This window comes from Acanthopagrus latus, chromosome 16, assembly GCF_904848185.1.
Source record: "Acanthopagrus latus isolate v.2019 chromosome 16, fAcaLat1.1, whole genome shotgun sequence".
Lineage (NCBI taxonomy): Eukaryota > Metazoa > Chordata > Actinopteri > Spariformes > Sparidae > Acanthopagrus > Acanthopagrus latus.
In genome coordinates, this window is record NC_051054.1 from 10,523,227 (window position 1) to 10,548,622 (window position 25,396).

General features: G+C 42.5%; 2 protein-coding genes across 2 annotated transcripts; both read right to left on the reverse strand.

Annotated features, from left to right (window-relative positions):
• Positions 1-986: 986 nt before the first annotated feature.
• On the reverse strand, positions 987-5,153 carry ctsl.1 (cathepsin L.1). The gene is made up of 9 exons (XM_037072802.1): positions 5,093-5,153; positions 4,714-4,814; positions 4,159-4,301; positions 3,853-4,050; positions 3,571-3,762; positions 3,075-3,240; positions 2,798-2,903; positions 2,191-2,294; positions 987-2,006 (listed from the first exon to the last, which is right to left on the reverse strand). Exons 2-8 carry the CDS (start codon positions 4,811-4,813, stop codon positions 2,195-2,197), a joined length of 1,005 nt encoding a protein of 334 aa, XP_036928697.1. The 5' UTR covers position 4,814; positions 5,093-5,153; the 3' UTR covers positions 987-2,006; positions 2,191-2,194.
• Positions 5,154-10,293: 5,140 nt separating this feature from the next.
• Positions 10,294-16,201, reverse strand: vgll2b (vestigial-like family member 2b). The gene is made up of 4 exons (XM_037071819.1): positions 15,888-16,201; positions 15,095-15,440; positions 12,489-12,971; positions 10,294-11,506 (listed from the first exon to the last, which is right to left on the reverse strand). Exons 1-4 carry the CDS (start codon positions 15,972-15,974, stop codon positions 11,463-11,465), a joined length of 960 nt encoding a protein of 319 aa, XP_036927714.1. The 5' UTR covers positions 15,975-16,201; the 3' UTR covers positions 10,294-11,462.
• Between the last annotated feature and the right edge of the window lie 9,195 nt (positions 16,202-25,396).

Consider the following 25,396-nt stretch of genomic DNA (forward strand, 5'->3'; position numbering starts at 1 on the left):
ATGGCTTTTTTTATTTTTTTTTACCACATCTGACAAGAGTTTTGACCGCAGAAGTGTTTAATTTCACTTGCTCTTCAGCTCTGTTGTCGTGTCACGTTCGCTGCCCGGATATGTTTCCACTTCTACCTCTACTTCTCTGCGGCAGCATCCCTGCCTGCATATGAACAATGGGTCTGAGATAACCTTTAACAAACCACAGAAGGCAAAAGAAAAAATAAAAGAGGAAGCTTATACAGGAATATAAGATGCTATCCAAGTAAACAAAAAAGGAAAAAAAAGAGTAGACAAAATGAACCAAAATGAATTTTCCACCTCTGAATCTGCCCTCAGCTTTTATCTTTGGCCTGAGGTTTTTTAGGCCGACGGCCGCAGAAAAAACAGTCGGTATCAGACGCGATATCTGAGCCTCGAGACTGTTTGAACAACAAACACAGTTGTTCTTAGTGAATAATTTATATCAGTCACAACTGGTGTAAGCAGTGAATTCAGATATGACATTAAAAAAAGCCCAAGCTAAGAGGATAAAATCTATGCTTCCAGATATATGTTATCTTCAAACACTCAATGTGTCTTCAAGCAAAGTTCTCAGCCAGCTTGACTGAAGCAGGTATATTTATGATGCCGAATGCCCCTTTAATGTATACTGAGGGCATACGGTTAAACTGAAGCTATTTGAGTCACTTGAGGCAGTTGTATTTTATATATTCACTATAGATGTGAGCACATATTCATTGGCATTTATACTGTACAGTACTGTGGAAAGTGACTAAGTCAAGTGGCTCATTTCCTTCCAGAGTTTATGTTTACCTTTGACCATGACTCACTTTGTCATGAATAATGCTGAATCGCCAGCGTCAGTCGCGAGACTCATCCTGTTTATTTGCATGCAACTGCAGAGTGATGCTGATACGATGCGTCAGGAGCATTGTGGGTTGTTTGATACACGCATGGACTATGACTTGACATAATTTTGGTAAAGCTACACTCACACACACACACACACACACACACACACACACACACACACACACACACAAAAAAATACAATTTAAAGGACATGTTCAACCAAAAATGAAAATTCAGTCATTCACTCACCGCCCATGCCGGTGGATAGTCAAGTGAAGCCTTGCAGTCCACAAAGCGTTTCTGGATCTTTGCAGCAGTATAGCATTCTTGTATAAGGTGTAAAACAAATCTCCCAAACTGATTTGAAAAGGTGTTTTTTTAAGCAGATATCTTCAGCTAAAAACTAAAAGCGTTAGCCCACACCTTGTTTAAAGTGGGTGCATTAGCTCGACTGCACTTTTCAAATCAGATCAGGATCGCGAGGCTTCCACAAACTTGGATTACACCAGATGAGGTTTTTTTTTTCAGTTGTTTTTTATGTTTTAAAACCCCATCTACTGTTTAGGAGAACGCTGCAATGCTATATTGCTGTGAAACTCCAGAGTTGTGTTGTTGACAGTGAAACAGAAACAGAAATGCTGGACAATCTTAAAGTCTGACCAGTTGATTGAGCTAGATTTTGTGTGATTACCGAGGTTTTAGAGGTATTTTAAGGGGGCAAACATCAATAAATGAGCAGACATGCACTTAAAAATCAATATCAACCCTGTCACAGAAAGTTTAAGTTGACATTTGACTTGAATGTCTGTACAAAATGTCACAGCAATCCATCTAATAGTTACTGAGATATTTCAGTCTGGACAATATTGGTGCATGGACGGACCAACAGATGGACACTGCAGTCTTTACAGCCGAATAACAATGCACTGGTGATATCTGCAGTAATATGAAGGTGGACAATGAAGATCAACAAAATCACAACAAAATCAATTATTTTTCAAGTATCAGTCAACATTTTCTTTACATTTATTTACAATCTTCATAAAAAAGACAAACACAACAAACAGACATGTTGTTCTATAACTCAGTTTCTTGAAGTCTATGAAATCAAAGTGAAATTATGTCATCGTTCTCCTCCTCGCTGAGCTGAGCCCTGGACCCTGAAAAAATCAAATGAACAGCAACCAGTTAATGGGTGATAAACTCCAGGGTGCACACACACACACACACACACACACACACACACACACACACACACACACACACACACACACACACACACACACACACATTTCTTCAAGTGCATGACAAAAAAGGAAGGACAGATATTGAGTTTGTCCTCACCTGCTCAGACCAGCGGGTAGCTGGCCGCAGTCGCGATGCCACACTGGTTGTGTTTGTTCCTACTCATCATGATGTATCCTTTGTCTCCCCATTGTAGACCCCAGCTACAGACACACACAAATTACTAACAATATTCAGCTGCTCGGTACAAAACGGAATCATAATCACCATAATAGCCACAACAGCAAGCGGAGGCATAAGGATCTGTGTTCTGATGGAGGTGAAATAATGGCTGCAATTCTTAGTAATTGATAGTTTGGGAAGTTGACAACACCCTGAGTGAGTTTCACTTCATTTTCACAGCTATAATTAAGACGCCTTACTGCTGCTGCCGGTGGAAAACAGCACTTTGGGTTTCAGTCTGAGTGTTGGCAGGAGATTGGCCCATGATTTCATAATGTAATGTGGGTGTTAACACAAAATCTTACCAAGTGTACAATTTTAGTCAAATTTCTAGTCAAAATATCTCATTACACTTAATATCAGAAACAATCACATTTCAGTGAGATAGAAGGGCCTGTTTTTAAACAATTTCTTTGCTTGTATTCATTAATTTTGGACTTTCTTTTGGAGAAGCTTTCTTTTTTTTTTTTTTTTCCCAGCGTACCTGTTCTTTACCAGCCAGTAGTCGTTTCCGTTGTCACTCCCGTAGCCCACAGCCAGTACGCCGTGGTCCAAGTCTGTGCTGCTGCAGTCTGGCTCATCATACATTCCTAGAATTACACATGAAGGCAGATTAGACAGACACATGGATAGATTCCAAAAGAAGAGCAGAACCCACTTCATTTCCCTGCTGGAAAAAAAAAAAACAGCATAGACCTGTTTTTTTTTTTCCAGCAGGGTTGATAAGAAAGTTTTTGGGGCAGAGGCAACAAACTGTTCACCTGACTGATAGAGCTGGAAGGAGACATGAGAAGCATCGATGCCCACAGACACAGGTCCAATGGTGGCCACAGCCTCCCTCAGGGCGTCTTCATCGCCTTGTTTCACATCGACGTAGCCTGTGCATTTGGCACCAATGGAGTCGGGCTTGAAACGGCACTGACCATCCTAATAACGAGGAAAAAGTCGACAAGTTATTACCACAGGGACACATTATGAGAGTGGAGTACATCAGGAAACAAAAGTCCATGAAATTGCTTTTCACTGAAGTTTTGGGGTTTGGGGGGGGGGGGTCACTTTACATTTTGTCCACAAGGTGGCTGTATTGTACACCTGTTTCATGGAGGGCCATGATACATACAGTGCTTTCTATATTACACTTAAAAGTAACCATTGGTTTCACAGAAAATAAAGAAATTGTACTAGTACAAGTTAATTTACATTTTTAGGGTTGAAACAGCCCAAATTTATTTACAGTGTGACTTTTTTTCTGTTTACCTCGGCCTCATAAGGGTAGGACTCCTCAGTGTCTATGCCTCCGTTGGCTTGGATGTACTTGAAGGCGTTGTCCATCAGGCCTCCATCGCAGCCATAGTTGCCATAGTCGGTGGAGCAGTCGACCAGCTGCTGCTCGCTCAGAGACACCAGCTTCCCAGTCTTCCTGAAGTGCTGACCCTCCAGCGACCCAGTCTGACAGAGACATGTGGATTGGTGTCAAAACCGGTGTAAAGCTTCCTGCACTAACAAAAGAAGGGACATTATTATATCTATTTTACATACTGTACTGAAGGCCCAGCAGGAGCCGCACTGCTTCTGATCCTTGACATCAGTGACGTAGCCCTTCTCTCTCCAGTCAACAGAGGTGGGCAGGTCGTTGCTCTCGGGCAGGCGGAGGAAGGTAGAGCCCTGGCGAGGCAGAGAGGCGTTGAAGTAGCGCAGGCAGCCCTGGGAAATCAGTCGCTTGTACTCCTCATTTTCCTGGTGAAGAGGGACAAAAATTCAGAGCGTTACTTGACAGCCTCCTCATACAAAAATGTCATTGTACCCCACCAAATGGCACAAATGGTGACATTTCCTTTGGCATACCATGTCAGCAAAGTAGGTCATGCCGAGGCGGTAGGACTTGATGCCCTCATCGGCCATGATGTTGTGCACCAGCACCAGTTTGCGGTTGTTGAGCCAGGTTTGCTTGCGCTGAGCCTCCTCTGATGGAGAGCTGTAGGACCTTCCTGCGAATCATAGAGGGAAATTATCAGTGATGAATTATTGATCAGTGAACTCCTTTTCCCATGACAGCATTAGCTGACAAATAAAGTGCAAGCCTTAAAATAAACTACAGCTGAATATCTATCAAGATGTATATAGTGTATATAACTGTCATATATGTATTGTATTTATATCTTTATAATCTTTTAATCTTGTTTCATCTTTACTTGCCAACTGAGTGACAATTTCCTTTACCTTTGGACTCTTAAGCCACTAGCCACAAGTATATTGTGTCTTATCTTAAACAAAAACATGAAGGCACCTTTATATTCGTGCTGTGTGTGAATGAGCACTGACTGAGCTTCACCGGCAGGTTAAACTTAACAAGATCCAGGCTGCTGTGTTCGACATCAGACCGCAATCAGAGAAACTCACCAAACTTGAGCTTCCAGGCGTGGAACTCCAGGTCCTCCAGAGATAAGCTGGCACAGCTGGCCACGGCCAGAACAGCAGCTACAACCAGCAGCAGCTTCATCCTGACAGAGAACAGAGCAGAAATGAGATCCTCTGTGACTTGCAGGAAACCACACAGGTTGAGAGTGAACTCTTTCACTTCAGCTCTGCCTCGCAAAGGTTTCTCTGACGTGACGTTCCTTATCAGCTCTCGAGCCCGGTTTCTTTGACTCAGTCTTTCATCTCAACCTCAAACTCTTTCTCCTATTTATGAGACTCTCTGTTTTCTTCTTTGCGCAGGAAGTGTGTGCTTGTCTGTCTGTCTGTGTGTGTGTGTGTGTGTGTTGTTGTCTATGCTTACCTGCCTCTATGTCCTTGTGTATGTGTGGTGAAGCCTGAGGTACAACAACCTGTAGGGTGATGCTGGGCTGTGACAGAGTGACAATCTTTTATAGCCGGCTGCAGTTGTGACTTGGAAGTCCAGTCAGGTGGCTGTCAGCAGCTCGTAAAGTGAGAGAGAAAGGCAGAGTCAATCATTGAAGCAGGGTTGGGTGACTTATGCATTATGAGAAGTTCGCATGATGCCATTATTTTTGGTAAACCCATTTTGTCACCCTCAGCAAAAGAAGGAACATCAGGCTCATGATTTATCTTCTCAACCACTGAAATGTAGATGAGAACATGATCAGTTACTCAGCGGTTTGTCTGAGTTGAGTCGCGATGCCTTCATGTCAAAAAAAAAAAAAACCTCTGTGTTTCTTCCAGTGTTCTCTGATTCCACTCACATGCTGGTGGGGATTTTTCCACAAAAGCAAAAGTAAAACAGACAAACAGATGCGGCAACATATGCATGTCCCAGCATGTGGCGTCGCCCACCTGTTTTGGAGGTAACCTTAGTAACTACAGTATGGCACGCCGGAAAGTGCATTAGAATGGAGGCGCTTCTTCTCGGATATGTAGGTGGCACTTACCTGAATGGTTTGTTTGATTTACATGAATGATCAGGTTTTTATTTGAAACCCTCGTCAAATTCCTCCACATCGGTGTTTTCTCTTCTGCTTAAACACTTAAGAGCAAACCATGTCAAAAGGCACACACTCAAACGAATGATGTGAACCTCTGTGAAGGACTTGTGAAGAGTTGTACTAGCTTGTAAACACATTCTGATAAATTAAACTCTCCTCCACCCTTTCATGATTCATGAAGGGGTTTCGATTGACAGTTGTTCAAGATTTCCTTTCTGTTTCCATGCACACATCCTGTTTTCAGCTTGACTGTTCTGCATGTCACTGTCAAGAAGTGCATTTGCATAATTATTTTGATACTGAGTCAACAAAAACATTTATAGAAAATTGAATAATGAGAGAAAAGCAGAAACCAGTGCTGGGAACTTTACTAGTGAGTTTACCCTGATGGGAACTACAGTGTAAATTCTTCTTTTAACATAACATCCCTCCTGCCCTCCTGCTGGCCTGTTGTCTCTCTGTTTGTCTGTGCGTGTGTCACAAGGCCTGCCAGTCGTGACAATGTGATACCATAAAGATGTTGTGGCGAGAGAGAAAAACTCAGAGCTAAGCTAAAAGTTTACGGATGTCATTGAACTCTCACAGCTCGTCTCGTGGTCCTACAGTCAGGTGGTGACAGCATTCGTACACAAAAAAAAACAAACAATGCAAATAGTTTGCCAGATAATAACACTGGCACATAGAGGACAACAATAGAAGCATAAGAGCTGCTTTTGATATATTTACATTTATATTTATCAACTTCATGTACATGTTGAGAGTCCAGTGGTTCACAAAATAAATTTTAAGGGGTTGTGAGATGATTAGTAAGGATCTTTTGTAATCTTTGCCTTTTGTTTGCACAGGATTGGATGCCTCAATGTCGTTGGGCTCAGAACAGATTTTAAATGAAACCGCGAGAGAAGTTAACTCATAGATGTCTAAACGTGAGGAGGGGAGCCAACCAGACACTGATTTTTAAGGCCACGTGATGTCACAAGCTCATGATTCTTTTCTTTTTTTTTCCATGTGAAATCAAAATCTGAAAAAAAAAACAACTGCAGTAGAATAAAGTACAGTATTTCAATTTGAAATGTTGCAGAGTGGAGGTGAGTTGATGTACTCCAGAAACATTTAAGTACTTTCAAAGTGCAGAGTACAGTACTTCACAGTCATTTCCCTCCACTACAGCTGATGAGCGGCTCCTTGCACAATCCTCTATGATTTTTTTTGTTTGTTTGTTTTTGCCCAAAAAAAGGTCTGAAAATATTTGCGTTGTACTCTGAAAAGTGTCCATTATATTGAGTTTTATCAAGAAACTAAAAGTGTAACTTTATACAGACATAAAGCGTGTGATGTACCTGCTGCACTATAAACCATTTACAAGAACAGTCAAGTGACCAGATTGGGTCATGAGTCAGCACCATACAAATACAGTACAATAAGACATCTTCATAAGTACATAGATCAAGGTTTGTGTGGGCATGTGGCCTTGAGAAAGCTTAAGTTAAGTATGTAAAGACGTCTGTTCATACGACTATATTTATGGCCATTTAATCACAGTTTTCTGTGGTTTCTTTGTGTAGCTTTCGCATCTTTTGGTTGCAAGTCATTGTGTTTTATTTGTTTCCTACTGCTTGCACATGACCATGATGACTATTAGATTATAACTCTGGAAATGACACACTAACTATCTGAAATGCCAGACAGGGGATGGACAGGTTATGTAATGTCAGGCAATTAAAAGAAGCATTTGTTTACAGTCTTATATGGTCAGTTAACAGGTTGAGTGTCAGCTTATAAAAACATTGGAATAAATGTCACAGTAGTCAGCAGAGTGGAATAAAAATAAGTGGTTTATGATGTAGACATCAATTAAACTGGATGGTCAACAAAGGCAAATTTACAACATGGATCAATTATTATTTCAGATAAAATAGGGAATATTTGTAAGACTGGTTCTTGATCAGTTTTGTTTGATTGTTGTGATGATCAAACAAATGATTCTGAGTCTGAATCTACATCCTGCATCATATGATTTTTACCACTGACCAGTCACAGGGCTTTGGTTACTGTAAAAACTGACTCATTGCATTGACACCATGCATGAAATTAGCCTTTCGCAGGAACTGCTGCTTAATGTTAAGGACTGATAACACTGACTTCCCCATTTTGAAGTCTACCAGGGTACTGTTCGTGTACGGGGATATTATGTTGGGGTAATTTTCCCAAAACTACTTTTGGTCAAGTTACATTAACACACTGCACACATGATTAGAATTGTGGTAATTATGACCTTCCTGACTGCCGAGCAGTCAAACAGGTCTGCTAGAACATTTCTGACACGTCACTTACAGCACTCATACGGTCTGATGATCCATGACCTATTATTTAAGTAGCCATCTTACATGAGTGCACCAATCCTGTTCAAATAGAAGGAGGTACATTCATTTCCTATAAGTTAACTGTTGTCCAAAAACATTAAAATATACCTATTATTCTTTCGCAGAGCTTGGTTTCAACTTGTCTTGATGTCTTTTTTTTTCTTTTTCTTTTTTTTTTTTGCTTGAGCAATGATCCAAAACCCAGTGATATTAAGTGTGCGACCAGATACAACACGGACAATCATTAAATCTGCACATTTGATAAACTGGAACCAGCGTCATGTCGGGCATTTTTACTGGCATTAACAATAGACACATTAATTGGTTATCCACATTTATTTTTTTCTGGTCAGGCTGAAAGAACACATTTCCGGCGTAGACACCGCAGTGTCTCCAAGCGTTACCTGAGGTGATGAGTTAATAATGAACTAAAAAGAGTCAAACAAAGAAATGTATCAGATGTCAGACAGCCTGAAACCTTAAAACCTCTGCTGCCTCTGTAGTTACTGCTCTCAACCGTTGCAGGGCAGTGTCTCTGGTGTGGAATACTCTGCTTTTGCAGAGTTATAAACTCACCAGGAGAGGGCAGCATTTCCTTAGGCTTTGCTTATACATCAAGTCGGCTCATATGTTCACATTGCTCCCATACATTCAATTGCATGTCAGTAATAACATTAAGTACTAACATTAAGAAGTACTTTTTTATGCTGCTTCCTCAGTACATTAAACACGCTGAATTAATCAGTGCAATATGATCAGCTTAATGATTAAACTTGTAAAACGATGAGCTCCTCCGTACAGCACGATGGTCATGCATGGCTATTATCAATGCCTTGTGGATTTATAAACATCTAAGTGATATAATGTGACAATAGCTGTGGGTGCATACTGACTGCGGAGGACCCCCTTGTGAACAGGAAACCCTCTGACCCAGTGACAATACTAGTGTGAAGAGGCAGAGTGGGCTGCTTGGCACTGGACGCTCTCCCCAGTAAACTCTTCTAATTTCATTACTCTACATGATTCCTCAGCTTAGAGCCAATCACATAGTTGGCTGCGCTCTAGCGGGGGTCACGCATAACAGCCGCTAAATTGCGACAGTGGCCCAGACCGGCATATCTTAGCACATAATCTGATTATCGGATCAATAACACAGCAACATTTGGTGCATAGCTGGGATGGCTGGCCCCTTCTCCAGTTACACATTGCTGGCATTCACCACTCGTTCCCACTTTATAGGTGACAAAGTGTGAATGCGAGCAGGAATTCAAATGGAAGGCCTCTCGAATAAGACGAGTTGCATGGCGTAACCCTCGATCACATCTGGCTGTGCTACCGTCTCTACGATTCGCAGGGCTACTAAAATATCCACACATCGATACAGAGTGTGGGGATGAGAGGCTGACCTTAATTAGGCCTTAATTGTACATCAGGTGTGTTTTGTCCAATACTGAGACAATTTTCTTCAAGCTAATATTAGCATTCATCCAGTGGAAGCATTTGTTTCTGCTTACAATGTCCTTTGATTTAACAGCAGCTACAGTACTGTTGTTCATAGTGTCATGTAAGGTAAACATCTAGCATGGGGGTTGCCCAACATTTAGACTTAACGGTGAGCCGTGGCCCAAAAGCAACCACCCCTTACACTGTATTGTGTAAAACAATTTGTAATTAGGGATCTATCCTATTAGCAGCAGTCACCAGACATATGAGCAAACGGAAAGGATCCTGCTCTCTACAGACAGGACCGCCTCTTTATGGAGTGCTCCGTCCTGATTGGATAAAATAGGCAGGGATACCACAATATGTATTTTCTCTTTTACTGCATGAGCAGGGGGAGAAGAGACATCGGTTACTGAACGGACATACTGTGATAGTTTTTTTTATTTAAATACGTGTTAAATAGCTCTATATTCCAGCAGTAATCCTTGGAATATAGAGCTATTTAACACATATTCAAATAAAAAATACTGTATATCACTTACAGCAGCTTTAATATATGTAAATTACTATGGATTGTTACATAGAGCCCGTTTAAAGGGCACCTTCCAAAACTTAGACAGCATGAACAGCGATTCACATCATATATATCTATGTTTAATTAGGTAAAATCTTTCTCGAGAAACAGTTGACAGGCGAAATTGAACCTTATAGCAGCTGCGATTTGGAGAAGGGGCAGTTTACCATAAAAATATTTATTGACATCACAATCTTCTCAGACACAAATTTGAGAACTGACACACACACGTAAAAATTCAAAAGTATTAAATATTTGAAGTCCAAATTCAAAACATCCAAGAGCGACACGGAGGACTTCAGTGTAACATCATCACAGTGAAACACAATCTCTGCGTCTGTTCAGAGCAACAACAACAACGACAAAACTTGTTGACCTGATCACACTTTTCACATGTTTTTGACCTTTATTGTCCACAAAAGACTCCATCATACATACATGAGAAACCCCTCCGTTTACACACTCTCTTTAGAAAACAAAATAAACTGAATCACGATCATTTTTCGGAACACTGGCCTAACCAAACATTTTTAGAAATGCACATAAACACCAATAAATAGAAACACTTTATTTCAGAGGACAAAATGAAATCATAACAACCAAAAAAAAAAAGGCATCATGACGACAGTCACAAAGCACAGCCCACCATAATTGGTGCTCCTGTTTATCGCCGCGTGTTGCATTTGTGCGATGCAGATAAGTGGATGATGACGACCACTGTACCAACAAAGAGCATGAGACAGAGATAACCAGGGACGTTGGAGGGAATCCCTGCTCGCCACTATCCATCCCCTAGTCCCCACATTCATCCCTCTATCTCTCTGTCCTCTGCAAAAGTCTGTTGTGATCCTGTCTGTCTCAGTCCAAACAGGTCACTGTGGCTCGCACCTCGCCAAGGTCTGTGCTGCACCGGCAGCGTCAGGAGAGAGAAGGGACAGACAGAGAGAGACAGAGAGAGAGAGAGAGATGCGAGTAACAGCACAGATTATAGCCAGTGACACTCTCTCGCTCTTCCCTTTCTGTCCCTTGCTCTGCTTTATCTCCATGGTGCACACACGTCGACCTGGAGCAAGGCTGTATACTGGCAGGGGAGGCCAGGAGCAGAGAGAGGAGAGGGTGGATGGATGGGGCTGGAGTGTGTGCATGTGTTTGTGTATGTGTATGTGTGTGTGTGTGTGTGTGTGTGTGTGTGTGCGTGTGTGTGAGACAGAGAGAGAGGAAGTGGGGGGGTGGGGGGGGATAAAGGGACACGCTGCCTCAATAGCGGAGCAGGTCCAGGGACTAATTGGATCTGGTAATAGCTGGTCAATGTGACTGAAGGGCTCGTTAGAACCAGTACAGCTCCTTGCCTTTCTTGTGCTGCTGGAGGCCTGAGAAAAAAGGACAAGGAAACAATGAGAACAATGGCGGACGACAGAACACAGGTTGTCATGGAGCCTACTTTTGCCAAACATCCTGTTTTAGAGGAGCTTCTGTGATGATTATGATGTATTGTGTGTGTGTGTGTGTTTGTGCAAGAGGACGGTGGGAGTGTCTATGGGATCACACCTGTATGCATCTGCGTCTCCTGAAGAGGGTATCACAAAGGTTAAAATTTGATGTGTTTGCAAGAGTGTGTTTATTTGTGTGAATGGCTGTCGGGAGGCACGAGTTCCTCTGTGTTTGAGTCAATCAATAACATGTAAAAGCAAAATTGATGCACTGACAAATTGTAGCCTATTAATGACTAATTGCTAGATGGAGTAATAGGTTTAAGGAAAAGCATCACAGAATTTCTTCAGTTATGAATGGAAACATAATATTTGCTAAACATAAAAGGCTAAAGAACCGAGTTCATACAATGAGCAAGTCAGCGCAGCACATCACTAGAATAATTGTTAACTGCTGCCGGCTGTATCCTTTTCATACATCCACGACTGTTAGCTTGTTAGCTTGTTACCCAGTGTTGGTGATCACACCGCTAGCACTGGCGCTTTGGACCGGTAGGAGAAACAGGTTTGACAGGCCTGGAGCTAGCTCATTAGCATGCTAACCTCAGTGTCTCTGTCTCATCAACAGAATACACAGTCACAGATACATGCTGTTGTTCCTTCACATGCTGGGGATTATTTAAATGAATTTGGAACATTTTGATTATAATTCATACATATTGCACCTTTAACTGGGAGGAAAATTTGACTATAAAAAAAAAAAATCACATGGATAAGTTTTAACACTCATTTGACCTGCCAAATGTGACATTTACACTGGATCAGAGTAGATATTATTGAAATTTAAGTGTAACTGTAAATAAAAGAACATTTTTATTGTCCAAACAATATTGGAAAAAGCCTGACACAGTCGTGTGGTTACCTGCATCCATGTTGAGTGCCAGCGACTGGCTGACATCTGCAGGTTGAAGCAGGCTCGGCCAGGATGCAGTGGGCTCCAGCTTGCTCACCTCGTAGTGGCTTGGCAAGGTAGGGAGATGAGGTGGCCTCACCGTGGGCATGAGCAGGGGCCCATAGTGGGGCTCCAAAGCAGACGTTGAGTACAGTTCGTGGAGAGGCCTCGGGGGTCCGTAGGCCTGGGCCTGGGGATATGCCCAGCTTTCTGGTGGGTGAGGGTGGGAGTGAGGATGAGCGTGTGGGTGTGGGTGAGGGTGAGGGTGAGGGTGAGGGTGAGGGTGAGCGTGAGCGTGTGGGTGCGGCAGGCCCGGGTGCAACCCTGAAGCGTATGGGTCCATGGAATAGGAAGGAGCGCCCGTCTCACAGTGGGAGCGACTCTGAGGCGAGGAGTAGTTACTGTCCCAGAAGGAAGGGGGGAAGCTTCGTCGACTGCTCGGTGAAGGGGTATCTAAAGATGATGGTGGATAAACAACAATCTGATTTAGGTCAAGTCACGAACAGTTGCGCAACTGTGTAGTAAATCACTTGATTTGTGGGGTCGAACGGTGTGAGGGGAGCAACCCACGCTAAAACGTCCATGTCACTCACATGACTGCTACACCCTCTAGCCCAGATATCTTCCCCATTGGATCATACTGTCACACAGCCGGAGCCCCAACAAGACACAAATAAACACAACCACGTTCTAGCAGACAGAGAGAGAGAGAGAGAGGGAGTGACAGAGAGAAAGGTAGAAAAAGAGAGACGTCCCTATATCCTGGAGTTCTATATAAGGCCGACGCTCTGACCTGGAGGGAGCCCAAGGCCTTAAATCACTGGCTGTGGTGACATCTCTCACTCTCATGTCAGCCCGGTACTTCTGAGAGTCTCACAACACACTCATGCACACGCACACACTCAGACATGCAACCCTGTGCTAGCACCCACCGCCCCTCTCCTCTGTCTCCTGCACCCCCACCTGTTGTTTTCTCTGCTCCCCCCTCTCCTCGCCCTTGACAGAATGTCAGCGAGCCATTATATGTTTTCTGGCAGTATACTTTTATATTTAGATATTCCCCCTGAAAACAGACACCACGCAGCACCCTGAGAGGTAGTGTTTCCCTCTGCCCCTATCCCGCCGACTGCAGCGTGTATAAATCTGACGGAGCAGGCGGGCGGGTGGGCAACTGACTGAGCACCCATTGTGGGGCAAGAGCTGGAGCGAGAGTCAGAATGGCAGCCGCGGAGACGTTTGAAGGGGATACGTCGGCGAGGCTGTGCGCTTACGGCCATGTATAAACATAGCATCTGTTGTGAGGCAGGAAGCGTGTGTTAGTGCCGAAATGAAGACGTCCGACTGAACTAGGAAAGAGACTAACAGCGACAGCAGACAGAGGGAGAGAGGAGAGGCTGTAGGCCCTACATGGATATCCAAGAGACGTCTGCAGGCTGCTGGGCTGGTGAAAGGGTCGTCAAAAAGGTTGCCAAAGCACACAAGACTATGTAACAACTGAACTCTAAAGGTTGACTTTAATACATTTTGGGGGATTGTTTCACCGCAAAAGCTAAAAACAAATCTAGGTGTCTCTTCCTTTTTCCTTTAATTGTTACCCTAATCAGAGTGAAAGAAGTCCCTTTGACTCCCAACAGCTCCTGACCTTCATGACCCCTGAACCCTGCTCCCCAACCTCTCCGGGGACAACAGTCCCAACGAGCAGCTCTTAAGTCCTGTCACCAGATCACATCACCTGTCTGACGCTCTGCTGTGCTCTGCAGAACTGTCAGCTCACTCTGTGTGGCCTCAAAAGACAACTGTGGCACCTGTGCTCACATTAATAATGGGAAATTATGAAACTGCAGCGCACAAAAGCAGCCAACACTCAGTTCAGCCAACATTCAGCAGGCTGGTGTGACTCTTTCTCTCCGAGCTTAACTTGTGCATTAACAGTCAGACCACCAGGACCCTAATTGTGTTTACTGATTGAAAAAATAGTTTTAAGTGGCAATATGTAAATAAGTAAATAAATGTTGAAAACGCTCAAAAACGATCTAAAAGTAGCAACAGAATCTGAAAAAAATGTAGTTTTGACATTACAGTGTTTTTATTGTGTTGCAGGAAAGTCTACAGAAGTTAGTAACGCTCTCAATGTCCGAACTGGCTACAGTCAGCAGCAGTTTGTGGTTACTCTGGTGATACACTGCCCCCTATGTGTTTGGAGTATGGATTTGACAGGTGGCCAATTCACACATATTGTACCTTTAATGTTTTTGCGTAATAAAATGGTGGTTGTTTTCTTTATGTTCACACACTGGACATGAGATTTAACGGAGCTTGTGCTCATCATCACACCGCGGGGTGTTGCCAACTCACATCTGTAGTTTTTATTAAAGGTCCAGTGATAATAGATGAATGAAAACATAATGATCAATATTATAATACATTCATGCTAATAGATCCTTATATACTGGACTTTTTAAATCCCTTCATTACAATGAATGGGCAGCATGTCTTTGAAAGTTCACTGCGTATACACTGACAGGTGTGTGCTTAAATCGAGTGAATAGTCTTCACACATGGACAATTTGGTCTACCTGTGCCCTGTGGGTCTGATGCCCGCCGTTTGCCCTCTCCATCCATGTAGGTGCTGAGGGCCCTGGAGAAGTGCTCGTCCACCACACTGCTGATGTCCCCCTGGTAGTAGGTGAAGAGGACACAGCGAGAAGTCAGATACTCTGCCTCAGGGGCCTCCTGCTTCTCCTTGGGGCCCTCGTCTGGCCTCAAAGCCGCAGGCGTGAAGGAGGATGAGGAAGAACTGGATGAAGACGAGGAGGAAGTTGATCCTCCGGGGCCCGGGCCCCCAGACATCCCCTCGGGACCCCTGGGAGTGTCCATAAAATCCCGGCAGTGAGAAGAAGTTCTGCTCAGACCTGTGGGAGCCTGCGAGGGGGGGGAAGCCAGAGAGAGGGGGGTTGAGACAGGTGTTGCAGAGGACAGTCCCAGAGCTGCCTGTGAGACATTTTTGACATAATGTTTTTCTTTGTGTGTGGCAGCACGGGCATGTGCGCGCAACCGAGCAGTGCGCGCGCGTCAACATATGACTTGTGTGGGTGCAGAACGACTTCAGTGATTGTTAAAACACCGCAAATATGGATGCCCATAAATTACTCATTAAATGAGGGGAAAAAAAACACTCAGCCAGCATTACAAATAATTCAGAAATACATGTGGCAATGTTTCCATCAGTTCTTTGCTTTTACGCACAAGTTGCGTAAAACAGCCTAATAGTTGCTCCTCATATCAACCACCCATCTCCCCGCAAACACTGGAAATCACACACAAAAAAGATGTATGACAGGGAAATTTAAATGTTCGCTCACGTCCTACCTGTAAGCTACTGATAAAAGCAGTCGCAGTCGGTGCGTACGGTGCGTAATGTCCATAGGCTGGGTACATAACATCCAAACAGCTCATGGTAAATGAGCGGCGTCCTCACTGTTCTGTGGAAACCGACCTTGCTGCGAGAAAGAGGGGAGACAACATTCCGGGCTTATCTGTTAGCCGAGGAGAAACGCGCTCGTCTGACCGCTGATCAGTGTGGAAAAAGCCCTCGCCAGTCTCGACATAGTCACCGCCAATAGAAAGGAGCGCACCTCTCCTGCTCCCTGCGTGCGCCACGACAGCTGCGGCAGCAAAATGTGGTGAGGTTTATGGAGCAAGCATGAGGGTGTCCTGTCCTGTACATCTCTGTGTCAACCCCTCCCACCTTCACCAGGCAGCAGCCCCCCCAACATACCCCCACTATCACACGACATGTATGACAGATTATTGATTGAGAGGATTGTTTCATTTTGGCATTAACAATTCACTGATGATAGCTGTAATTATTGAAAGCATATGACAGATAGATAGGTAGGTAGGCAGAGAGAGAGAGAGTATAGGTGTAAATCATGTTGAAATGTATTTTCTAATGAGCTTAAGTGTTTTCTAGAAAAAAAACAAAAAAAAAACCAAAAAAAAAAACCACCTGTGACCAATCGTGGCTCCACAACAAATTTAACTCCATGGTTAAATTGAAAGTCAGCCGGCTACCACAAATAGATCTGGATGAAGTCACGGAGCCGCCACAATGAGCACATGATACATGTGATACAGTGACTTTTTATTTCTTTCCATGTACTGTGTGTGGACACCGACAAAACTTTGTGTTCAGTCCAAGCTGGAAGTGTATCCATGGTCTTAAAACAGCCGTTGGTTGCCAAGTAAACCCTGAAGTCATCTGAAGTATTTAGTGTGTTCCCAGAATGACACATAGGTGTCAACCATAGGTTGCATACACCGGTCATACCAACAGAGAGGAGAAAGGGACTCTGCACAAATCTATGACAAATTATCACCTATCAGCAGTGCAAACAAAAAGATATTTTCACACACACACACAAACATACCCGATGACAGTCACAAACACAGAACAGAAATCATCATACATCATGCACAAAATGACAGAAAAATACCACTTTTAAACATTAATCTTGATTTAAAAGACAAAATAAAAACAAGTTAGATCTTGAAAGTTCTCCAGAAAATGTAGTTTAGTTTTCTTGTTTTAAAGCTTTACAGGTGTCCTGTGTTTGGGCATGCCAGTCTTTTTGACAGGCACTTGCCTGTGTGCCTGGGAGAATAGTGTGGAAAATTTGCAGAATTCCATGGACGAGTGTCAGATGAGGTGGAATGTCTCTGATGTATGCGAGTGGACGAGCTCCTCGGGAAGTTACATCGTCCCTCCGCTGCGTTCCCTAGATGGGGAACATGACCAACATCTCGCTATGCATACATCACACATAGTATGAATGACTGGTGGCAGGTTAATGGCATGCTAATGAATCGAACACGCTCTTAAATAGCGGTGGATAAAATGGACATGCAGCGCTGTGGTTCTCCCTTTGACCTCTTGTACCACGGTCTCAATAAACAGATTTTGCAGCACAGCACTGCAACATTACACTGTAAATTGCATGGTTTTGTCTTGAATATAGCCTCAACAGTGTGTGTCAGTTGCTAAAAAAACACCTTAAGGAATAGATTCAAGTGTTTAAATCCACAATCTTAACACTACTGGGGCACTACTCCTACTTCAGTCCACTACCCTCGCAGCATGCTGTGCAATATGTGCCACTCGATCCATATATATGCAGTGTAATGCAGGCCAGAATTGGAGTCATGGAGAAAGAGAGTGATGCAATGCTAGAAAGCTCAGTGTTACACCAGCGTGATCAACAGCTGCAGCTGACAGAAGGGAAGGGAGGCCACTATTAGTATTAATGGCTATGACTAAATTTTCTCTCTGTGTCTCTGTCTCTCTTTCCGTCTCTGCCTCTCCCTCCCGCTTGTCCTCCCCGGTGATACACACACCTTTTCTCCATTTGATCGCCCCGTGTTCCCCCCCGAGAAAACTTCCACCCCCCTACTGTCAATTGTGTGCACGTACAAGCTGCGGCACTTGTCATCAACTGACCAAACTAGGAATAGGACAAGAGAGACAGACAGCCTGCAGAAGCATGGCAGGGATCCCACGTTTAAAAACTACCGACAAGTGGGTCGGCACTTTTGTGTTTGTCAAGGATACTCAACTGTGCATGCTAAAATCTTTGCATGTACAGAACAGTATGTGCAAGTGTTGTGTACTGTGTGTGTGCGTGTGTGTGTGTGTGTGTGTGTGTGTGTGGAGGTGTCCCTGTGTCTACATTTACGTGTATATGCTGAAAATAAACACGGGTTACATCACTCCTTGTGACCCTTGCAGCACATCTAGGCCCCGCCTCTGTTGAAAGAGGTCTGACCAGGCAACATCTCTGATTGGCTGAGATGTTGCAGGGCCAGTTGCAGTAGTAATGGCAACCTGGTTTTATTTAGACCACTATTCACATTGCAACACCACCATTAATAGTTTATTCCCCTATGCTACAAATACCTGAGTACATTAAAGACAACAAGGCACTGCTCGAGCTGCAGTACAGGTCGCGGAGCATCACTTTAGCGCCCTGTGCTATTACAGAAATATAAGACTAGGTTTCTTGAAAACTATGTGGGACACAGATTTTGGAAATCGATTAGAGAGTATGCCATGTGATTTTCGCACCAGGTCATTCCAGTTTAGGTTTATTAAACTCAAAAGAGATCCCGGGTGTTGAAAGTGCCCTGACAAGGCTAGGTTAACGCATGTCCCATGTGGTTTTGCCCCAGAGGACATTCATTTTGGGAGCAGTTAATGACTATATGCAGCAAACTGTTGGTCCGGAAGACCCACTGTTCATTTACTTTGTCTTCTTTGGAACCCGAAAGACACATTCCCCTGTAGCTATACTGAATGGGTCCAAACTGCCATTTTGTGAGGTAGGTGACTGCAACACTGAAAGTCCATCCATGCAACACCAATCAGGGTTGGGTCATAATTCTTTTGATGGTGTAGTCAGCTACTTAAAGACAAATTACATGACAATTTTTGCAATTGGTGGTGTAAAGAAAACAATGTAATCTAGTTTGAATACATTTGGATCACATCTTTGCTCTTCTATTTGCTTCTACACCTTTATTTCTAGTATTTAAATTTTCATATATCTGTATAAAGTTGTCAAATATCTTTTTTTTGTGCACATATTGTTTGGCTATGTTATGTTTTATCTTACAGATTTTATTCCTACTTACTCATATTTCTTATTGTGTTGTCTATATTCATATTTTCTAATAATCTTTCCGAACTGTGACATTTCTGTTCCAGCAGAAGTAACTGTGGCTGACCCCATTTCCCCTCTTGGGGGTCAATAAAGTATTTCTGATTCTGATTCTGACTGTAAAGCAAGAGGAGCACTTACTCAAAATGCTCATCTTCCGTTTTTTTATGTAAAAAAAAAAAGGAAGGAAAAGAAATTAAAGCAATCAATAAATCATCGTTTAGAGAACACTCGTCTACAAAACTCTAAAAGTGAGATGTGCTTTTCATGAGTTAATAGAGATTTGGTTGTTCAGATTTTCTATAATCTCATAATTTTTGAATTACATTATTTTAAAGACATTATCAAGAAATCCTTTTAGGTTTATATAACCATTACAGTAAATTTGTCAGAATGTAAAAACAATTGAGGAATCATGTATGTAAATGCAGCGTAATCAGCGAGCTTATGGTGCTTGTCTGTAAAATGGAGCTCGTTGAGATATGAACCTGAAACCTTATAAGCCACCTCCTGAAACAACAAGGCCTTTATTAAGGTCTCTGTCTGGCTCGGTCCCAAGGGGGTCGGACCCTCGGGATTCCACTGTTGTTTTTATGCCCCGATGTGTACGTGTGTGTCTGTGTGTGCGTGTGTGTGTGTGAGTGTGTGCATATGTCCAAGACAGAGATGTACAGCTGCCCTGTTGTCCAGTTCCACACAAACCCATCTCAGCTGTTCAGAATCATCAGTAAGTGTCATTGGAAACACAGACACCCCGGCACACACACACACACACACACACACACTAAGGGCCACATATGGACAGGTTTGGCTCATTCATCCTTCTACACAAATGTTGGTGATAAATCTACTGTGATAGAATGTGCAAGTGTGCAGCTATTTTCTCCCTAAAACAACTCCCTCATTGTCCACACGGACCACCAGGGCTTAGAATACCAGAGCCTACAGTCAAGAAGTCAGTAAGATATAAATTAAGCATTTTCAGGATTACATTCACATTCAGCCCATTCATTAGAAATCATGTACACTTTATATCGCTGCCAACCGATTTCTACAGCACACCAGAGTCTTAATTTTTTACATCGGTTAATGCATTTTCACTACCCGAGGCAATGTGTACATGAAAAATGATTGATAGATAACATCTTGCTGCTTTAAAATCCTCAATTTGTCCATATTTTATTGTGAATGAGGTGCAGCTCACTTGCAGTTTGTCATTCTACTTCTTGAAATACATTCAGGAAAATACCTAAAATCAAAAACATATTGTCTCATCACATATTAGTCTTCACATAGTTAAATGAGATCAGTGTGAACTGATTTGCCTTCGTCTCTATTGCTTTCTCAAGCAAGCCACCTTTACAAAACATCACATATCTTGGCTATTTTTTTTTTTTTCCACATAGGAGTTCCCACATGTGGAAACAACAACACCGGTTAGTGAAAACACAATGCTTTGAAAAGAGGTCAGCAGTAGAATGAATGGTGTGGGATAAACTGGCTGGAACTTGCCCAAAACATGGCACATGAGATCACAAGAACATTCCTTCTCTATGTGTGAATTCCACATTTTCACTTGCAATTGACTATTCTGATGTGAACAAATATTGTAACATGTGAAAATAAATGTATGTCACATGTGAAGGGATCTACCCGTGGACTAAAGTGACAATGCTTTTTATCGGGCCCATGCCTCTAATGCCTTGTAACGCACTGAACATACTTATAATGTGTTATAATGTACCTGCAGTGCTGTGCAATCTTAGACATAAGTACTCACTGATATTGCATAATGCTTTATAGCAATAATCATAGGTCATTATGGTGCTAATGTCTTCAATGCAATAAAAAGACAATTATAATGTGTTTTGTATGAGTATTATGAAGCATTTTATGATGGCATCAGTCCTTCATAATTGCTGATTACTCACTTTTTTTACACGGTTCATATTGTATATAAATCATCATAGTTGTAATACTGATAGTAATTTTATGGCACATTAGAATACCTGTTATAATGCACAGTAATGTGAATATAAGTAACTGTAGGTGGCCACTGGGTGCTTTAAATACAGTGTTGTGAGTTACAGGCAGATGTAAGACATTACACCCTTTTTATAAGTGATTGTTTGCCTGAACTAAAGTGAGGAAAAAAGATTATGTCACAAAAGCACCAAAATATATGTTTTTTAAACAGGCATCCATTACATTAATGTTTATAGTTTATTGTGGACATTGGTGTAATAATGACACTCATGACTGCTTATAACTATGAAAATACGGCATATTATAACACATTATTGGTATAATCATAACTTATTATAATGCAGTAAAGACATGGAGTGCATAGAAAGTGCTACCGAACCTCTGCATGTAGAAAGAGGACAGTGAAAATACTTTCATTCATCTAAAAATCTATGTTTGGAAGTTGCTTGTGTGGAGTTTTCTGAGAAATGTGCAATAACCAGAGCTGCAGGACATCAACAGAGCTTCAAATGTCACTGTTACACGGAAGCAATTTGTACACTGTACACAAACGAACACATGGAGAGCGTCCGTGCAGGTAAATGTTCGCTGTTTATTAAAGGCTAACCCTCTGAAATGGACAGAATGTGAATTAACAGCATCCTCGGAGAGGCTGACAAGTGCTACATTCCTAACATCCTATTACTGAGGGTACCCTGCTGACACGTTGCCACTGGGTCACTGGAGTTATGCACACACAATCACAAATTCACACACCAGATAGAAACACACGCACATACAAATAAAGCCAACAGAGTGGATACAAACACACGAAGATGCACACTAATCTGGACATGCGGGATCGACACCCTCCTGCCCAACATTCATGCTTCAGTGTGCCAAAGGGGGCTGCAGCTAGAAGGGCACTATTGGTGGCAGCAGGTGGGGGGGAAAGAGATACGGGGGGCAGAATCACAATGCGGCATGTCACATGGTCAAACAGAGGAGATTTACGACTGATCAAGTTCCACATTGGCAGCATGGTGTTGTGACTTCAGAATGCCAGGTATGGGAGTGAGATCAGACTCCGGCTTTAGTTTGTACACCCTTTCTGGCAACTGCAAGCCTAGTGTGACTGACTGAAGAAGGAAGTTTGGCCTGAGATACATGGTCTTTGCTTGTCTGGTCTTTTAATGTCCACCCCAACCGGTTGTATAGATTTGCATACCTCTGAATATGCAGATGTAACAAAAACAGGGGAACGCATGCAAAGAAAGACGTGCAGAAAACTGAAAAAAGCAAACTTGGTGTGAAATTATTTTACATGCAGGAAAAACATGAAACGTCATAAAAAATGTGTCCCTCTTTTCCGTCCCTCATTTTATTTCTCCCTCGACAGTCAGGAGCTATGATTTATTCACCGGTGACATCATGGAGACCACAGCTATTTTTATTGGCTGGTAAATGGCCAGCTCTTCTCCATGCTATGCCACCTGTCCAATCCGCACCAGTCAACAAGCCCCAGGGAAAAAAAAAAAAAAAAAAGTCAACCACCCAAAAATGATTGAGAGTTGAAAGGCGGAATACGATACATGCATGCCATGCTACTGTCCAAGGCATGTTTCACGAGTCAGATGTCTTGTCACAGCTACTGGTTCGCTATCCTTATTTGCCTGTGTTATTCATACACCGGGTATACAGTGCACAGTGTGTCCTAATTAAAACACACACTGTGGCCGCCTATTCCTGTGTCACCCATGTTTTTCTTTTTTAGTTTTTGCACGTGATTTTAAAAAGAAGCACCCCTGAAGAAGCTTCCCTGCAGTGTTCGGGGCATGTGGGAGTGTGAGTGAGTGAGTGTGTGTCTGTGTATGTGTGTGTGTGTGTGTGTGTGTGTGTGTGTGTGTGTGTGTGTGTGTGTGTGTGTGTGTGTGTGTGTGTGTGTGTGTGTGTGTGTGTGTGTGTTTGTGTGACTCCAGGGTGGGGTTATTCCTGGCTCTGTGTTGTGTGTTCTTTGGTGCCATTTAGTCACATGCCATCCAACCAACCCTTGGCCCTGAAAAAACGATAAGTACAGTAACAGGGGGGTCATATAACCCCTGCATGATGTCAACTGGCACTAAGGTAAAGAATGGCTGTAGATAATAACACATTTATGAGATTAAAGAACACATTTGGTATATATTAAAGGAGAATGTTGTACTTTTTCATCATTTGTCCTTTCCTAGAGTGCCCTGTTTATGCTCTTCTGCATGTAAAACAGTCTTGAATGGTCTTACCTCTCTCCCACACAAAACACACACCTCAAGTGTCTGCGCAGCCTCGCCAGTAGTCCCGCCTTTAATTATGTGACTTTGTTACATCACATCATACAAACATACACACATACATCCATCCATACATCATGTAATACATTTGGCTGTTTGTGCCAACATTCAAGGTAAAAGTGAGGCCAAGTGTAGGCTGAAAACTGCACAAGGCTGACCGGGGAGGAGACACCTCTAATTAGTGTCGCAACTGCTTGAGCTTGGATGGAAACCAACAGGAGCACTTCACAAATGAATAGCCTATAAACAGCAGTTTAACAACCGTGAGAGGGTGTCTTTTATGCAAGTTGAATACCTGTGTGATTCAAAGGAAGATAAAAAAGAAAAAAAAAGAAAAAGAGAGCTACTGATGTTTGATGATTACAAACTACACTGAAGCTACTGCTGACCTCACTGTCATGTATGCATCACAAATGCATGACTGTGACAAGGAGTCCACCTTGTGGCGGTGGCATGAAACGGCAAGTAATGCTCTGTATTTCAGAGAGTTTATGGTAGGAGAGGTTTAATCTGTGATCCAGCGCTAGTTGGCGATATATGTTTAAAAAAGGAAGCAAATGCTAAGCAGGCAACTGTTCTTTGTCTAATGGTGCCTTTATATTGTGTTATACATTCAGACCTTAAACCGGTGAACTATCAAAATAGTGCACTCTTGATCTCACAAGAAAAAAAGTTCATTAGAGTCGGGTAAAAGTATGTAAAAGTATATCACAGTCCATGGCTCCTCTGCCAACAGAGTCTCTCTCTATGCCACCTGTTTTTCCCAGAATTCCCTCTTTTTTCAACAGCTCCACAACAAACATAACATGATAAGATATTAGAAACATTTTCTTATTTATGACTGATCAGAATATCAAGTCACTGACCTCCCCATGCAATTCCCATGAGCGTAATTGACTCAGAATCAGAATCAGAATTCCTTTATTGGTCCTGCAAACGGGGATATCTGCGTGTCACAACAGCCTAATCAATACACATTGATAAATGTACAAAATAAACAATATCTAATAAAAAGATAAGAAATAGATTCTTACATACTGGGGCACTAGTACATACATAATATGCCGCTTGATGTGACATCATCCCCATGAAGTCATCATTCACATTTAATTTGATTCATTTTATGGTAAAAGTACAGAACAGAAATCAATAACACTTGAGCTGAGGTGTCCAAATTATCTGAATGCACCTGATTACAATATTAAAGTAATGTAACTTGATTACAATCAGTTAGTTTTGGATTAATAACAAATGAAGACCAAGAGAAATTAAATATTTAAAAAAGTAGCTTTTTGTGTATCCTGTTAACAAGTGCTTATCTGTGTTTGTTCTATTAAATTTATCTTTACATTTGACAAGAGAGGTTACAGTAAATATGATGCAGTTAAGTTTCTCTGGCAGGGACTCGAACTCAGGATAAAAGCAGATTCTCTGAACGCAGAACTGCTGCTCTACAGACACAGCTAAACAAGTTTGAAGGGCTACAGATTTCTCTGGCTGAAATGACTTAAACCATGTCAAATAAGTCCAGCCCACAGGTTTTCTGACGAATCCATGTGGTGCGGGCCAAAAGGGGCGGTCTTGCTCGTCTCCCGCGCGAAATTAGCGCATTTCCCTCCAAAAAGTTAGATGTGTATATATTTACCTGACTGATCGTCATTCTGGTCTCTTCTCTGAGGACACGCACACGGTGAGTAAACTGCTCTGTATGAATCTGCTTTGTGTGTCCAGTTACCTACTCAGTACAGGTATTTTCATGTTTGTGTGGGAGGTGTACAGATAGTTAATACTTATTGATCTCAGGTAATTAGCTCAAGCAATGTTCCTTCACATATGAGCAGCTCCACATAGTAACTATCTTCATGTTGTCTCA

Excerpts from the sequence above, each read along its gene's own strand:
- vgll2b (XM_037071819.1), bottom strand. The coding sequence starts at position 15,974 with ATGAGCTGTTTGGATGTTATGTACCCAGCCTATGGACATTACGCACCG. Across the intron at positions 15,441-15,887 it reads CTTTTATCAGTAGCTTACAG|GCTCCCACAGGTCTGAGCAG; the intron begins GTAGGACGTGAG and ends CCCCCCTCGCAG. Across the intron at positions 11,507-12,488 it reads GGCACTCAACATGGATGCAG|GCCTCCAGCAGCACAAGAAA; the intron begins GTAACCACACGA and ends CTTTTTTCTCAG.
- ctsl.1 (XM_037072802.1), bottom strand. The coding sequence starts at position 4,813 with ATGAAGCTGCTGCTGGTTGTAGCTGCTGTTCTGGCCGTGGCCAGCTGT. Across the intron at positions 2,904-3,074 it reads CTTCCAGCTCTATCAGTCAG|GAATGTATGATGAGCCAGAC; the intron begins GTGAACAGTTTG and ends GTGTAATTCTAG. Across the intron at positions 2,295-2,797 it reads TACTGGCTGGTAAAGAACAG|CTGGGGTCTACAATGGGGAG; the intron begins GTACGCTGGGAA and ends GTGTGTCTGTAG.